The following is an 18,202-nucleotide window of genomic DNA, read 5'->3' as shown; positions in this document are numbered from 1 at the left end:
CACTCACACACACACATACACTCACACACATGCACACATACATATACATGAATATGCATATATAATCAATAAAATGTCAGGAAACAAAATGATATTCCATCCATAAAAGGCATGAGGATGGTAATAATAAAGACAGGAATAGGCATCATTAAATTGCAAAGACGGGGTAATAAATCCTGTGTGTGTTAGAGAGAATAAAATTTATAAGCCCTAACAAATTTTAGGTTGGAAGAGAGTGGGGGATCAAGACCCCATATCCAGAGGGGGAACATAACACACAGGAACAAAAAGACTGCCATGACAACATTCTCACGGGAAGCTTGACAACTTTCTCTAAACAAGCTAATACCAAAAGCATCAGACTGTAGCGGGATAGAAGCAGAAAGTGTGCGCTGTTCCTAACCCTTCTAGAAACCTCACTGATAATTTTTTTTGATTATGGCAAAAATCCCAAGGATGGACAACTTCATGGGTAAATTCTACCAAACATTTAAGGAACAGAAAATTTCCACGTTATACAAACCCTCTCCAAGAAACGAAAGTACAGCGAGGAGGCCAGGCAGCCACATTCTCCAACGTGGTTTACGAGGTTATTGGAACACTGATTTCAGAACCAAACAAGGCCAGAGAAGGGAAAATCGCTGGCCACACTCTCTTGACTATGGATGCGAAGTCTGAAGTAAGAGCCTCGTGAGCTGAACCCAGTGATGTCCCTTTAAAGGTTACCACATGAGGGCTACATTGGAATTAGCCCAAGAACTCAGATTTGGGCTCACATCAGATAAGCTGGTGTAGTGTCATGCATAGGTAGGACAAGGCCATCAACTCAGGAAACAAAAAGGGAATGTCATGGTTCGTATGTGCTTAGCCCAGGGAGAGGCACTATCAGAAGGTGTGACCCTGTTGGAGTGGGTGCATCACTGTGGATGTGGGCTTTAAGACCCTCATCCTAGCTGCTGGAAGCCAGTCTTCTCCTAGCTGCCTTCGGATGAAGATGTAGAACTCTCAGCTCCTCCTGCACCATGCGTGCCTGGATGCTGCCATGCTCTTGCCTTGATGATAATGGACTGAACCTCTGACCCTGTAAGCCAGCCACAGTTAAACATTGCCCTTTGTAAGACTTGCCTTGGTCATGGTATCTGTTCACAGCAGTAAAAATCTAACTAAAACAGGTGGCATGGGCGTCACAGGTCCTCTGCAAAGTGAAAGAGACAGAAAGTGGAAAGCAAAACAAGGCGTCCCTCTGGAAGCAACTAACTGAGTTGCTGATTCTCAACAGCTAACAGCAAAACCTCCACACGCACCGGACATGGCTTCTGAACATTTGTCGTGAGATAAATAACCAAATTATTTTCCACAAAAATCTTTAAAGCAGCAAAAGTGACAGGTATGCAGTATAGAGTTTTGTGGTACACACGGTTGGACAGTATGCACGGTTGGACAGTATACAGCCATGTAGTATACGTGGTTATGCAGTACACGTGGTTATACGGTATACGGTTGTATAGTGTACAGTTGTGTGGTATATATGGTTGTGTAGTATACATGGCTATGCAGTGTACACAGTTGTACAGTATAAAGTTGTGCAATATACGGTCATGTAGTATATACAGATGTGCAGTACACATGGTTGTACAGTATACAGTTGTGTGGTATACATAGTTATGTAGTATATTGGACTGTTTGGTATACAGTTGTATAGTATATCCAATTGTATAGTATACAGTTGCATGGTATATGCAGTCACATGGTATATACAGTCACGTGGTATACCCAGTTGTGTGGTATATAGCTAGTTGCCTTACTTTCTCCCATTTAAAGCAAATTGCAGTTTCAAAAAACAGTTTGTGGCAGAGGGCAACTGTCTTGCAGGGGTTCTGAGTTCAGTTTCCAGCACCCAGCCAGATTTGGTCACCAACTCCTATGTAGAGTGGCTCACAACCACCTGCAACTCCAGACCCAGAGGATCTGATACCTTCTTCTGGCCTCCATAATCAATTATACTCTTGTACACACACATACACATACATATACATACATACTCACATGCCAGTTAAATAACTAGAAATAAAATCTTAGAAAGAATGGCTTGTGGAAATAGATTTTAAAATTTCCACTGCTTCCGGTTACATTCTGCTTTTGATTGCATATCTAAAAGCAAACTTAAAGTCACTTCAAATAATTTTCTCAGTAGTTCACAGGAATAATACATATTTTGAACTAGAAGCTCAGGTAGATATTCAATAATAGGATAAAATACTATGACATTTAAAACTGTGCAATCAGTCCAAATAGCATATTATAGACTCTTCCAATAGGATTCCCTTCTTTAGACCCTTTTTTGCCTGTTTCCATTTAAATATTTAATATTCTTTTGGGAAGAATATAGTTTTATACTTACAGAATCAAATGTTTACAGCAGGATTTCAGAAGATGATATAATACCAGAAAAGGGTGTTGCACGTCTCTGCCCTGTTTCAGCAGGTCAACACCGAGTTAAGTGTCCAAATGCCCCAGGCAAATTCTTGAGAAGGGACCACTCACATCTCAGTGTTGTACCATGGGTAGCACATAGGCACCTTGGGCATCCCTGTGTGAAAGAAACGCATCTGTAAACTCTGGAATTATAAACTGGATACACAGGATACCTAATTCTCCTCAGTATTTTTTCAGGCGCTCTTGCTTTGAATGTGTTTTTTTAACATAGAAGTTCCATAGACAGTTTTCATAACATTAGAGGTCCTGGTGGGATGGCTCAATGGTTAAAGGAGCTTATGTGCAAATCTGACAACCTGAGTTCAATGCCTAGGCCCTACATGATGGAGAGAGGGAAGTGATTTCCACTAGGTGTCCTCTGATCTCCAAGGGCCATGTGGTGTGTAACATGCACATGCATACACACAGTGTGATTTTTACAGAACTAAGAGAATGAATGAACAACAGAGAGAATGAGGATACCAATGAACCAAGTTATTCCCGTGGGATGTACCATCCTGTATTGATCTCGTCTTGATATTTTAAAGAAAAGAAGAGGGTTGGGGATTTAGCTCAGCGGCAGAGCGCTTGCCTAGCGAGCGCAAGGCCCTGGGTTCGGTCCCCAGCTCCGGAAAAAAAAAAAAAAAAAGAAAAGAAGACTGAACATGTTATTCTAAAACTGCCAAGTCATCCCAGTGGTAGATTAATTTACAGACCCAACCCTTACTGCATACGTTTGAACCCATCGACCTTGATTTACTACCCTAAGGAAGATGTATCTAGTGAGAACAGCAGCCGGCATGGTCATGGACCAGATCTGGCAAGTTTCTGTGAGGACCTCTAGGCAAGTGTGCCTCTGGGCAGTGAGAACTGCCCATCTTAAGAGGTTTCCTTATCAAAGGCAGTGCCTTCAAGGTGATACCTTCAACACAAATGGAAGAGAATTACACAGTTCCAAAACTAAGCTCAAAGAAAATCAGAGCCAACAGCCTTGGTACATTGAACATAGGCAATCGGGGGGGGGGTGTTCTGAAGTTTAACATGAATGCTTTAATCTCTGAAACAGAATAAAGACAGCATTAAGAAGCTAGCATTGTAATATTGAATCCAAAATTCTGGTGTTTAGGAAAGGTAAAATGTTCAAAGGCAACAAAATTATCTTCTCAAGAGGTTCCACACAGCGAGCACGCCTCTGCTGCTGACGGAGGACCGCCAGAAGAGACCTGAGTTTCAAACCCACACTTGGCCAGTGGGGGCGGGGGGATGTACCACTGAGCATACATAGACTGGGACTCTGACTAGGGTTAACAGGATGCTGCATGAGGAGGAGGGAAAGCATCTCTGAAAGAATGAAGGTAGGATGACAAGAGCCAGTGTCCCTAAAAAATGGCTACCGGCCACACAAAACCCCTGTGCTTTCTTTCCCCCCTCAGTGTTTACATATCCGGAAAATGGCACCGATGACTTCAGAGATCAAGTAAAGACCATAAACCACCAGGTATGTAGCCATCCCAGAACAGGTGAGAGTTCCTGGACGAAGCTGCCCACCGTCGCCCAAAGTGGATCCCAAAATGTCTTTGGGGGCCGGTGGGATAGTTTCATGTCAAACTATCTTCTAAAATCATTTGGAGAAAACTGTAACATGCCTGATGACAAGAGCCAGTGAAGCACTCTGTGATGTCACATGGTAAATAACACAGAATATAGAAGGTGAAAAGGACAAACACTGTATTAATGACATGCACACATTTCTGCCATGTGCTACTGCGAGTGAAGGCATATACTGTGTTAATCACCAAGTCATATTATGACTACACTGCGTGCTATGCAAGAATATACTTTTGTATTAGATATGTTCATTCTCATAATACACATCTAATTATCATAGATTCGAGCAATACTGCCCAAGGTTCCTGAGCTTTAAATCGTAGTAGATTGAAAGGCCTGTGAGATGTCTCAGTGAGGAAAGGCTCTGCTGTCAAGTCTACTGACCTCAGTTCAGTCCCTGGAATCCACATGGTAAAAGGAGAGAACCTTATCTTCTGACCTCCACATGTATACTTTGGAGTACACATGCTATACACATACATACATACATACATACATACATACATACATACATACACACACACAAACACATACATACATACATACACACACAAACACACACACATACATACATACATACATACATATACACACACAAACACACACACATACATACATACATACATACATATACACACACAAACACACACACATACATACATACATACATACACACACACAAACACACACACATACATACATACATACATACATAATAGAAGAGTTCAAGGTTAAAAAGCCTACAATATAGTTGTATTCAAGTCTCATGTTTTACATCCATACATAGAATATATTTATTATATTATGAAATGTACTCAAAGGCATTGTGTAATTGCATGTATGGAATATATCAGTTTAACTTGTATATTATAAAATATAAACGTATCTATAGCATTACAATTTTGGGGTTAGTGATAACAGCTAGTATTTATAGGACACTACAAGGCTCCTTTATAATCTAATAAATTAGTAAAGCCTACCTAATAGGGTTGTGGTGAACTCTAGTTATATTAACACAGGTAATAAAGCACTGGGCAGGCAGCCGGTGAGCTATCAAAGTTGGCAGCTTTTATTATCACATTTGCAAGATTTCAAAGTCAGTAGACGGTGGTACTGTGACATAAACTACCAGGCCAAAGCCAAGAATCTATGCTTTTTCCTCACCACAGATGAACACATTGCTGTGAATGAACACAGGGCTCGTTGATATACTATAGACCAACTTTCACCCAACTAATAAAAAGTCTGTTTTAAGGATCCAGAGAGATGGCTCAGTGGTTGAGAGCACTTCTCACCCGTTCTAATTAGGATTACTATTACTATTTCTGCCATAAAACTCCAGAGTTTACTCAGCCTGCTTTCTTACAGAACCCAGAATCACTTGCCCAGGGGTAGCCTCATCCACAATGGGCCAGGGCCTCCCATGTCAAACACTAATTAAGAAAATACACCACGTTAGCCAATCCTATGGAAGCATTTTCTAAACCCAGGCTCCCTCTTCTCCAATGACTCTAGCATGTGTCAAGTTGACACAAAACTATCCAGCACAACAGATTCCCTGTCCTCTTGACACAAAAACGCATCACTGTTAAGCCTAAGCCGCAACCTTTCCTTTCCTATTTTCCCCCAAGGCCTCAAAGCGTAAATAACTTTAAAAGTCTTGCAGTGTTTACACATTCAAACACATTAAAAGTTCATTCCTTTGGAAATAGTCAACTCTTTAGAAATCCAAACTCCCTTTTAAACGTTTAAAATCTCTTCAGAGGACTCCTATAAAAATAAAAATTAAGCTAAATACCTTCTCACTTCAAGAGGAAAAAAAACCAGAACATGTTCACAATCTAAATAAAGCAAAAGCAAACTCCAACCGTGTAAATGCCTCAATGTCCAATATCTGGGGTTCACTAAAAATCTTTCGAGCTCCTCCAAGGAGTCAGGTGATTTCTCCAGTCCTCCAGGCTGCAACACACACACCTTGTCTCCTCAGCTCGGGCTGACTTCACTGCACATCTGCTTCTGTCAATCATCCCATGGTACTATCATCCTCCAAATGCTGCTGCTCTCCATGAGCTGCTCAAAGCTTCAAACCCAGTACCACCCGGGTGTCTTCCACACCAAGGGCCAGCTGCAGCACAAGGTAAAACCTCTGGACCACACAGCTTCTGTGTGCTGACTCTGAGGAAACACATCTCAGAAGATTTCACCTCACTGATGCTGGTCTCTTCTTAATCACCCCTAATTTCTTCACTCCAGCTAACCAGCATCAAGTGTCCTGGTAAAACAAAGGTTTTACTTCCATGGCCCTGGTATTTGACTGATTCCACCTGATTCTTCAGCTGCAGCTGACCAGAACCACAGATTCTTAACTCAAAGAAGCAAATGGCCCTGTAGAGACATTAAAGGATTCTCTCATGCTTCCCTCTGAGGGTTCACAGGACAGGCCTCCATTGTCTGCATGGCTCTGGATATTCTTATCTTCCAAGCTCCCCCAGAAGAACTCCTCATTGCTTTGAACACTCAACGGCTTTTCCAGCACAAAATTCGCAAGTCCTTCCACAATCTTCCCAAAAACACAGGGTTGGGTCTGTCACAGCAGTACCTCACTATCCAGGTACCAATTTCTGTCCTATTAGGGTCACTATCGCTGTGATGAAAAAACCATGGCCAAAGCAACTTGTGGAAGAAAGGGTTTATTTGGCTTACCCTTCCACATCACTGTTGATTATAGAAGGAAATTGATACAGGAACTCAAACAGGACAGGAGCCCAGAGGCAGGAGCTAACACAGAGGCCATGAAGGAGTGCTGCTCCATGGTTTGCTCTTCATAATTTGCTCAGCCTGCTTTGTTATAGAAACCAGGACTACCAGCCCAGGGGTGGCACCACTCACAATGGGCTGGGCTCTCCCCCATCAATCACTAGTTAAGGAAATCTTCCACAGGCTTGCCTACACCCTGATCTTAAAGAGGCATTTCTCAATTGAGGCTCTTCCTCCTCCAATGACTCTAATTTATGTTGAGCTGACATAAGTTTTGCCAGCACATGACCCTTTGAGAAGATCCAGGTTCAGTTGCCAGCAGCCACATCAAGTGGCTCAAAACCTTCTGTAACCCCAGCCTCACAAAATCTAATACCATGCTCTGGTCTCTATGGGTACATAAAGTGTTGTATCTATGCACACACACACACACACACACACACACACGCGCGCGCGCGCGCGCGCGTGCACACACACATACAAACAAATGACTAAGGCATTTTATAAAAGTCTATTTAGACCTGTTCCCAGGACTCTCATTTTTTAGAGAAAGTGTTCTTACTTGAGATAGAGGAGAGGACTGCTCAGTGGTTAAAGCACTTGCTACACAATCCTGAAGACCAGAGTTCAGAACCATATCGCCCCTATTAAAGCAAGGAGAGCTCAGAGGCCCACTTGTAATTCCAGCCTCAAGGGATAGAAACGGGATCTACAGAGCAGGCTGGCTAGCAAAAGATACATCTGCAAGCCTCGGGGTTGACTGAGAGCTCCTGCCTTGGTGACGAGGGGAGATGAATGACTGGGAGGAATCCTAACATAAGCCTTGGGCCTCCACATACACATGCACACACATGCACATGCACATGCACCGGAGAATATGTGAGCCCCAATATGCATAATACACACACACATGCCTGAAGATGAAAAAAATAGAAAGAAAACATCCCCATTTCTGTCATTTTTCTTGAATGATTATGTCAAAGAAAAGAATCACCCAAAGAAAAAGGCTATTTCTGAGATGTCCCAACCATTTCAAATAGCTTGTAGTGGAGTCCAACTCCAGAATTAAAAGTAACCTAAGGAGTTGGGAGTGGTAGCACACGCTTTAATCCCAGCACTCCGGAAAAAGAAGCAGGTGAATCTCTTGAATTTGAGGCCAGCCTGGTCTACAGAGCTAGTTCTAGGACAGCCAGGGCTACACAGAGGAAACCCCTTCTCCAATATACTTTAACACAATGTAATGTGATTTTAAAAGCAAGCTAAGAGAGAAGCCTCAGGAATAGCCAGCTGTGTGACTCCTGAGAGCCACATGTGGGCACTGCAGTATTCATCCACTGTCAGTCTCTCCTGCTCAGTTTTCTCTGTCTTCTCTGGCAGGGACCTCTTTCCAAAGACCCATTACAGATGAACACCTACGTTGCCTTGTACAGATTTATACCACAGGAGAATGAAGACTTGGAAATGAGGTAAAAACATCTGTGCGTGTGTGCGTGTGTGCGTGTGTGCGTGTGTGCGCTGTGAGCTGCTTGCTGTCCTGCTCCAAGTGTCTTGTTGAACAGATCTGAGGGGAAGACAAAGAGCGTGCATGTATCCAGTCTAAAGGCGATGCTCGTGCTGTTCAGGGACCTTTGCAAGCATGTCTTTAGTGCGTGACCAATGGGATATGAAGGTTTCCATGCAGGTTAAGCATTAGATGTACTTGATGCTCACTGTCTAATAGATAATCAAAAGGTTTATTTAATCCTTAAATTAGCATCAATGGAAGAGTTGAGCTTCAATTGTTAGGGTCAGTCTCCTGCCTCCCACCTCAGGTCAGCTTTGCTTGACTCTGTCTTCAAGTGATGTTTGATCTTCTTTTTTTTTTTTTTTTTTTTCCTCCATCTTTATTAAATCAGGTATTTCTTATTTACATTTCAATTGTTATTCCCTTTCCTGGTTTCCAGGCCAACATCCCCCTTGCCCCTCCCCCTCCCCTTCTATATGGATGTTCCCCTCCCCATCCTACCCCCCATTACTGCCTTCCCCCAACAATCCCGTTCACTGGGGTTCAGTCTTGCAGGACCCAGGGCTTCCCTTCCACTGGTGCTCTTACTAGGCTATTCATTGCTACCTATGAGGTTGGAGCCAGGGTCAGTCCATGTATAGTCTTTGGGTAGTGGCTTAGTCCCTGGAAGCTCTGGTTGCTTGACATTGTTGTTCGTATGGCAGTGTTCAGAGTTTGCATCTTGGCCTCTTTTCTTTTCTTCTTGTTGTTATTGCTGTTGTTGTTGTTCAGATGATGACAACTGGATACTGTTTATAGCTGCAGATTGGAGTCTAAGAGCAATCCTCTGGGATGCATAGCAGCAGAGTGAGTAGCAGTAGTGGCCTCCATGCAATGCATACTTTTGCCTTGTCAGTTTCCCTGTGTAAGTTCTGTTTGGTGCGTGTCACATGTCAACCTTGGCACAAAGGTGTTCATTCCAGTCTGGTTTCTTTGTGCCAATTTTTGCTTCAGTCTCCACCCTACACTCCTGCCATACACTTCTGAGTTTTCTCCTTCACAGGGTAAACTTTCCAGGATGAACTCGTCAGGGTATAAGCATTGTCTGATTCATCCTAGAATGTCAGGAGAGATGCCCTGGTACTTTCAGGTGGACTATGCTTCATCAGAGACAATCCAAGTCTCTAAGTCATTGTCTCTCTGGCCTTGTGACTGCCATGTGACCTTCAGGAGATGGCCCATAGCTGACTAGATATGAATGGAGCTGAGAGTGGCAATAGTGAACCATACTGAGTTCCGTGAGATGGCCATTTGCATGTGTCAGATTTACAGTGAGATACTTGATAGAGATGGGCTCAAGTGGTTAATGTGCTTGCCTTGCAAGCACAAGGACCTGAGTTCCATTCCCAAGAGCCTGCTTTCATGAAGAAGAAAAGGAGAGGGAAGGAGGAGAGGAAGAGGGGAGAAGGAGTGAGGAAGAGGAAGAAGAAAGGAAAGGAGAAGAGGAAGAGGAGGAGGGGGAGGAGGAGGAGGGGGGAGGAGGAGGAGGAGGAAGAGGAGGAGGAGGAAGAGGAGGAGGAGGAGGAGGGAGAGGAGAAGAGGAGGAGGAGGAGGAGGAGGAGGGGGAGGAGGAGAAAGAGCAGACATGGTGGCACAAGCTTGTAACCCAGAGCTAGGGAGACAGAGATGGATGGATCTCTGAGACTCCTTGGCCAGCAGCTTAGTCTACTCAGAAAGTTCCAGGCCAGTGAGAGATCCACCCGCAAAAATCAAGGGGAATGGTTCCTCATGAACAATGCTTAAAATTGTCCTCGGGTATACACACACACACACACACACACACACACACACACACACACACACACACACACACACACATATCCCCCGCTACTGCATTAGAACAGTATTCTGAATTCTCTAGATTTTTTTTTACAGTCATTACAGAGCAAGACTGAGTGTTACCAGGGACACTGATGGGTGTCTGGCTCTGTGCAGGCTGTCGTAACTCTGTGTTTATTTTTTGTTGGTTGCAGGCCATTAAAAGCCAAGATGTCTGGTCACGACTCCAACATTTACAATCTGCTTACAGACAAGCAGGGCTATTCATTCCCAGGAGTGAAATGCCTGCATTTCGTAGGCTGGGAGATTGAAGTGATAAATGACACATACAATTATTTATTTGTTTGTTTGCTTGTTTATTATTTTTAACTAAGGCATTGTAGGTTCTCATTTTTTTAAAGCCAACAACTTGGTTAGCATACTCAAAACAATACAGAGAGGAAGGAGTATAATTTCCCGGATGAGTTGGGACTTTGTGAATTATCTTTCCCTCCTCAACCATAAGGGGAAAAAAATCATTTTGATTAGATACTATTCTTATCTGCCTGCATACTTACCCAGGGGAACATGCTGGGTATCTTCCTTGGGAGAGAAAGCAAAGGAGTAGCATAAAAGGAATGTTAGAAATATGCATTTGGGAAAAAAAAAAAAAAAGGCTGAGATATCAAAGCCACCAAAAGTCAGAGCGGATGAGTCATAGCTTCAGTAGATTCCTTAGGGATCTGCCTAGTAACAAGAAAAGTTTTATCTACCAGAGGCCAGTGGTGCAAATGTCTTCATAGTCCTCCATATTAACTCACCACCCCTCCAGGTACCAGCTCTCAGTGGATCAGGGCATCTCCCTGCTGATGCACCCCCCTCCAAGCCCATCCCCCATGAAGAATGAAGTCAGACTCCACTGTTCTCTGACCAGCCTGAGGGGCTCCTCTGAACCTCATGTTTAGAATGTAGTCAATATTCATTCTCTATTTACTCATCTAACACTTAGTAAACTCATCCCCTAGGATCTGGACCAGATTGGCAGGGGGCTACCTGGTCTAGGGCTTTCCAACTCTGTGTCTGCTACTGTCCCCTACAGCTCACTATAGATGCCCCCCAGTATTGAAAATAGGGACAATCAAATCTGGGCTTCTAGGATGAGGAGGTTACAAAAGGACACAATATCCAGTACATAGTAGACAAGTTACCATTTCAGCTCCAGTGTACTTTGGCTGTTTTTCTTGCTCTTTTTTGTTTCTTTTCATGTTAGACCATGCATCACTCTGTAGCCCAGGCTGACCTTAAACTCAGGATCTTCCTACCTTGGCCGGTAGGTGCTGGGATTATAGCTATGTGTCACTGTGTGCAACTCCAATGAGCTTCAAAATTAGGTTCTTTCTCTTCAGAATACAGGGATAGAGGAAGAGAAGAAGGGAGAGAGGGAGGAAGGCAGCCCGATCTGGACAGCCGAATTCACTGAATGTTTAAGAATGCAAAGCATGATACTACTTTGCCTTGGCTTAAGTCTTGGGCCAGTCACTCATGCAGTCACATGACCCCACATGTGTGGAGAGCTGCACAAGCTGTCTGAGTCTCTAAGGATCCCTCATAGTCCCCAGGTTGGCTCCGAAGCCACAGTGTCCTCCATTGCTTTTGGATCTCATCCTGGCTGGCTTCTGTTTAATTTGCATCCCTTCTGCAAAAGGACCACAGCACCATAGACAGGGGTCCTTTGTGTCTTATAGTCTGTGTCATCCTGTACCTCCCCATCACACACACACACACACACACACACACACACACACACACACACCTCTACCTCTTGAATTTCTTCATGCTCTCAGTCCTAACTCAGTGTCCCTTGACTGTGGTGTTTCCTCCCCTGGTGACTCTATCTGGATTATTTCTTTCAGAGAACATACCTCAACTTGTATTCATACAATTCTGGAATCACTGAGTTATCTCTGTCTTCCCCTGTGAATTCTCTCTCGGGAAAATCTACATTCAGCACTCACAATGTAACTACCCCCAGGATCTCTACTGCTCTGAGGATGAGAACGGCTTGAAGTCATTGCTTCTTATTCACACCCAGGCATAGTTTTTAATCAGTAGGAATAACCTATATGGCTTTGCCAGGCTGGTCTTTCAGGTAAATCATCAAGAGATATAAATTACTGCATTTGCGAACTCGGAAGCAAAGGTTGGAGAGTAAGCGGAAGAGCAAAGGGTTCAAATACATATTCAGTGGCCATGTTCGTGTTGATGTCAAAGACTCCACATCAACTTCTCACATTAAGCCATTTTCTTTTTTATCAGTTCTCTTCAAACAGATTTATATGATAATGTTTCTTCAGGTGGGGAGAAAAGATGGCAGGTTTTGGATGAAGAAAGGCTTAGGAGCTATGACTGAAAAAAGGGGAATTGCTTTTTCAATATTATTACATTCTAAGGAAGATATAAATTAATGACTGTGTATGACAGAATACCTAGACAGAGAGAGAAAGAGTTAGTTTCAGAGAAAAACACATCTCTTCAACACCAAATAAGGATTTAGAATTGTGAATCACCAGGCTCTAGGAAGCTTTACGTCTCTGACATTCTGTGGGTGAGTCTGAATGAAAGCAAGCAAGCATGAGTTTCGTTAACTAGTGTCTAAATGAGAGCAAGCAAACATGAGTTTGGTTAACTAGTGTTTGTCTGAGAGCAAGCAAACATGAGTTTGGTTAACTAATATTTGAAAGGACCCTGGGAAATGGGTAGCCTAAATTTATCTCTCTTGAACTTGACATTGAGTTGAAAGTGACTTTGACCTACATATGGCTTTTTCTAGGATGTATCTCAGGGAGTTGTCCCTTGTTTGAGTTTAAGGAGTCATGGTGCTGGGAGGCATGGGAAAAGCAGACAGAAATTACAGTCTTGTGTGAGGTGCTGGGCATGGGAGACTTGGTACTTCAGCACACCCCAGAGGAACACTGAAACAGTCCTGGGACTTCAAGGAAAGTTCTACAGGAGGTAGCAATGGCACCCAGTTTGCAGAAGTCTGCCTGTGAGATTTGGGGGTAAAGGATAAAGAGGTAAAGACTTAATTGTCCAGATTTAGAGAAACTGAGTAAAAAGCACCAAGTTGGGAGCAAATGCCAACACCAGAGAAGGTCTTGAAAATTCGGGGCAGAGGCACAGGAAGTCAGCTGTTGGTTCTTGCATGGAATTCTTTGTCTTCTGGGAGACCAAGTAGGAAAACCAGTAATAAGAATATGGGTAGAGGGGTTGGGGATTTAGCTCAGTGGTAGAGTGCTTGCCTAGGAAGCACAAGGCCCTGGGTTCGGTCCCCAGCTCCGAAAAAAAGAACCAAAAAAAAAAAAAAGAATATGGGTAGAAAGTAGAGACTGGGTCCTGAGCCCAGAGGCTGACCATGCCAGCCTAGCTCCCACCTGTACTTTGCACCCTCTCTGAAAAAACTGTGAATTTAAGGAGTTAAGTTTTCATTTTTTAAGTGTGTATATGGACACTTGTGTGTGAACTTCATGTGTGTGTAGGGGGGTGAGTGTGTGTATATACATATGCATATACATACATGTGCATGTGGAATAGCTTTGGGTATCATTTCTCAGGAATATCTTGCCTTTATGTTTATTTTTATTTCTTGAAATAAGCTCTCACACATGCCTGAAACTCACCATGTAGGCTGGGCTGGAAAGTCCTAAGTATCTGTGTGTCTCTGCTATGCTAGCACTGGGATTAGGAGCATGTACCACCATGCTCAGTTTAACAGCTTTCATTTTGTTTGTTTTAGTGTTTTGTTTTTGTTTTAGTATGATCTCTGGGAACCAAACTAAGTTCCTCACCAACCAACCTCTCTCTCCAGCCTTAATTTTATTTTTCATTGACACATCATTGCATGCATTCATAAGCGATTACATGCTAATTTAATAAATGTTTATAGCATATATTGATTAAAGTGGGTAAATTGTCACACCTGGTGCCCTAAAGATTTATCATTTCTGTGTTTCAAACATTGGGAATTATCTTGACTATTTTTAGACATAAAAGTGTCATCAAGTTAACTGTCGCTGACCACAGTCACCCTACCATGCTGAAGAACACCCCTGATTATCCCTGCACACCTGTTATCCATCCATCTATCCATCCTCCATTTGTTTTTGGAAAATTAGTTTAGACAATGTAGTCATATCCCAAGTTCATCATGCATAGTACTCTCTGAGTCCTGATAAACTAGGTTTGAGCCCAGAGCCCAGGAAACCTGTGGTCTGCAGTCTGTGCTCATGAAACCTTGCTTCTGGTGCAGAAATTTTACAGTTGAGGTCAAACTGTGACTCTCATCTATCCAAATGATTCTCTGACCCATTAAAAAATGAGAGAACTGGTAAGATGTTACACCTGGTTCCGAGGGAACCCAGTGCACCAGATGTGTGAAGACAGTGAGAGCTTGCTGATGGGAACTGACAAACCAATGCATGGACAGCCAGAATTCATGGGGTTTTCCTGATGAGATTCTGCTAGGTACAACCCTCTTTCATTTCTATGGACAGTGATAATTGTATTATTGTCCATTTTCTGTAACTTTTATGCAGTGAAAAATAACAAAGTCATTGAAAGGAAGGCAATAACCTGATTATTTTGCCCTTTTCTAAGTCTTCCATGATTTTACCCCTGTCCCTTATGTTCTTTAGTAAAGCTGTGAGGTTGCCCAAGACAACAGTATTTTAGAGGAGAAAGCTGGCTGGAATATTAAAGCCATTGGTTATAAACCATAAGATCCCTGTAGAGAACATTATTAAAGTCGAGATTCCTAAATACACCAAAGACCTATACCCTAAATCAAACCCTGCCTGGAACTCTGTGTGGTTAGATGTTCACCTGCATTCTGATTGTGTTCTAGATTTGAGAGCAATTATGACTCAAATTAGCCAGTGACAGACTCAAAACCAGAATACAGGGCGACAGAGCCAATCCAGGCTATAACATGCTTGACTCATAAGCATGATGACATGAGGTCAGTGCCCAAAACCTATGTACAAACAAAAACAGGGCATGTAGCATACACGTGTAATCCCAGCACTGAGGAGGTAGAAATGGCTGACTCAGTAATCTCCATGCCAATGAGAGAGACTCTGCTTCAAAAACCAGAGGGAGACAGCTCCTGGGCAACAACAACATTCCATATAGTCCTCTGACCTACACACATACAGAGGGGGCGGGGGCAGAGACACAGACACAGACACAGACACAGACACAGACACAGACACAGACACAGACACAGACACAGACACAGACACAGACACAGACACAGACAGGAGAGAGAAACACCAGTTTTCCTGTTTCCGTTTTGACTTGTGGAGAGCTGCATTCACCTTTGACCCACTCTGAAGTTCACCTTGCCTGTTGTGTACAACCCTCTGTAAACTAGGAAAGGAGGAATGCTCGAGACAAATGAGACAGAAGAAGACTCCCCTGGTGTCTCATTTCCATTCTCTAAGTACATTACTGCTTGGCAAATGCATCAACTTAATTAAAACTAAATGTAATTCTAATGCACCAATTTGATTTAAAAATAATCTTCACAGTCGCCAGGACATCAAAATCCAATTAAGGCTATTTGAGGAAAGTCTCTGGTGCATATTATTTTGTGATGCTGCACTATGTCAAGAAACCCAGACCTTCCCGAATGTCACTAATGTGTTTAGCCGCCTCCCTCGCACTCAAACGCCTCTCTCAATTAGGTTCTAGAGAGCGTGATCCACGACAGTTCAGGAACATCTCCCAAATTCCTTCCAAATGGCCCTTTAACTGAATGTTCCTGCTAGAATATAGACCTGGGAGAAAACACAAACAGCCTTAAGGCTGGAAATCAAACCGCAGAGTCAAGGAGTTCCTGATGGGCCAGGGCTGTAAACAATTCTGGGCCAGATTAATGCAAACTGAGAAATCAGCCTGATGGGAAAACTCAATGGTAAATCTCAGATGAACGGAGTAATTTGGCTAGTTCCCTTTGCTTCTCCCATTGGCTGGCCCTTTCAAGGACATCTGTTTTGTTTGAGTGGTGGTGTTGATAGACTCAACGTAGACGTCTCTTCATCTAATGAACAGGCTAGGGTATGGAATACTAAAACTGTCCAAAATGCCTGCAGAGTGGTATGGGCAGCTCTCATGCATTTTGATAAGCCATGAATGGTGTTAGAGGCAGCTTGACACCCTGCAGCTAGCCACGGAGCCAAAGCCTGATGTAAGTAGTCCAGTGTCTCTGTCTCTGCCGACATGTACACAGACGTAGCTGGCCTGCCCATTTCATGAAGTGGGCATTGTTCCTCCTACAGGAAAACTGCTGTATTCAGCCCTACAAAAATGCCACTGTAATAAGGCACAGAGTCAACTGCAAAGCCAAGCTTTGATGTTACTTTGTGGTCAGAAGGATAAAGAGAAAGGAAACCGGGTCTACACAAACAAAGGCAGAAGTCCTCCTGGGTTCTGAATTATCCCAAAGACTAGGGTCTGAGGCTACCAAAGGAAGTGAACATCTCACTACCAGTTGTCCAGACCAAAACTAATGTGGGCAGTGTCGCAGTATGCAGTTCCATTCCTCCATAATCCCAGGTCCACTGGAGGCTGAGGCAAGAGGTTGCAAGTTCAAGGCCAGCTAGGAAACATAGAAAGGCCCACATCTTTATGGGCTGGGGATGGAGGGAGACAGAGACAGAGCAGACCACACCCACTAGACCTTGTCTCTAACTGGAAAATGACGGGCTTGGGAGCGAATTAGCAATTTCAGAGAACCGAAGACTTCCATGTGTTTTAACTCAATCCACAGAACAAGTTTTCAAAGCAACTATTTCATAATCTACTCACTAGTATGCATAACATATGAACGTAAAGAATAAGACTGTGACAGCTCAGGATCAGAGCCGGACGTGCTGTGATTTCTGCCTGGATCTAACTCCACACTTGGTCTGCTTCACGTGGTACTTGTTCCTCATTCATGGAGGAAGCTCACTGTCGGTTCCCCGTCCCTAGACTTCTGCTTTTTAGATGACCAACGTCCTGAGGGTGGTAATAATGGCTTACTAACAATGGTGGCCGCCACTTATTGTGAACTTGCCTAAATGTTTTATATAAACATCAACGCCAACTTAGTGTTTAAGAACAAAAACCATAAAAGCCAATGCCCCTCCCCCTAGGCCTTGAATGGCCCAGCCTTTCATGTGGGATTCTAAGGTCTGAGGAGGCTTCTGTAAGCCTTGATCTCTCCTTACCCCACCTGTAGAAAATAATGTGCCATCAGAAGCTGCTCATTGGAGTTAAAGAGACTGAGGCGTGGAGACATCTTGCTGTCTCTGTGCTTCTGGTTCATAGTCAAGGCCTGAATAGCATAGGCGCTCAGAAAATATGAGCTCACATCCTAGAATCTTCTTTGGCTATTCTGACAGAGATGGAGACCATTTTTCTGAAGATCATTTTTCTGACTTCCTCCTGCTCTCCCAACAGTGGAAGGGCTGTCCTCAGAACAAGTGTCTTCAATAGGGAATGAGGGCATCCTCACTCCTCAGAACCCTTTATCCACCCAGGGCACAGAAGAGATTGGCTGGGGGGGCGGGGGGGACTTAGCCAGCCTCCCCCTAGGAGCTCTCATCCATGAAACAGGAAGCCTGCTTCAAGAGCAGTTCCCAGAAGATTCCACATAGCCAGCCCCACTTGGGTAGCACCATTCCTAGCTCTGTGCACAGCACACTTTTGCCAGTCGGGGGTCATCTTCAGGTAAACAAGCATTAGACTTGTATTCTCCTCAGGCAGATAGGCAAAGCTCTCTGAGTAGAGTTGGTTGACTCGGTGTTTTGGTTCTTGGATAGCATAACACTGAGAAGAAGCACACTGAGAATCTCATCCAAGGTGAGAAGGTTCACCGAGACAATGGACAATTGGGAACAAAGGGCTCTGAGGAAGGGTGGCAGGGTTTGTTCTCAGGACAACAGCAAGCTCAGGTGCCCAAGGCACAGGGTTTCCTGGGGCTCCTTGTAATTGGTCAGGCTTCAGAGCTTAGGTATGACC

At 43.6% G+C, this 18,202-nt stretch overlaps 1 protein-coding gene across 1 annotated transcript in view; it reads left to right on the top strand.

Moving 5' to 3' along the window:
• Window positions 1–18,202, top strand: part of Stac (SH3 and cysteine rich domain) — a 119,723-nt gene that overhangs the window by 89,167 nt on the left and 12,354 nt on the right. The window contains 2 exon segments of the mRNA XM_032909793.1: window positions 3,909–3,973; window positions 8,218–8,306. Of these exon segments, the coding sequence (XP_032765684.1) occupies window positions 3,909–3,973; window positions 8,218–8,306 (154 nt within the window).

Source organism: Rattus rattus, chromosome 8 (genome assembly GCF_011064425.1).
Source record: "Rattus rattus isolate New Zealand chromosome 8, Rrattus_CSIRO_v1, whole genome shotgun sequence".
NCBI classification, from domain to species: Eukaryota; Metazoa; Chordata; class Mammalia; order Rodentia; family Muridae; genus Rattus; species Rattus rattus.
The sequence above is the reverse complement of the archived record's forward strand: the minus strand, read 5'-3'. Positions and strand labels throughout refer to the sequence as shown.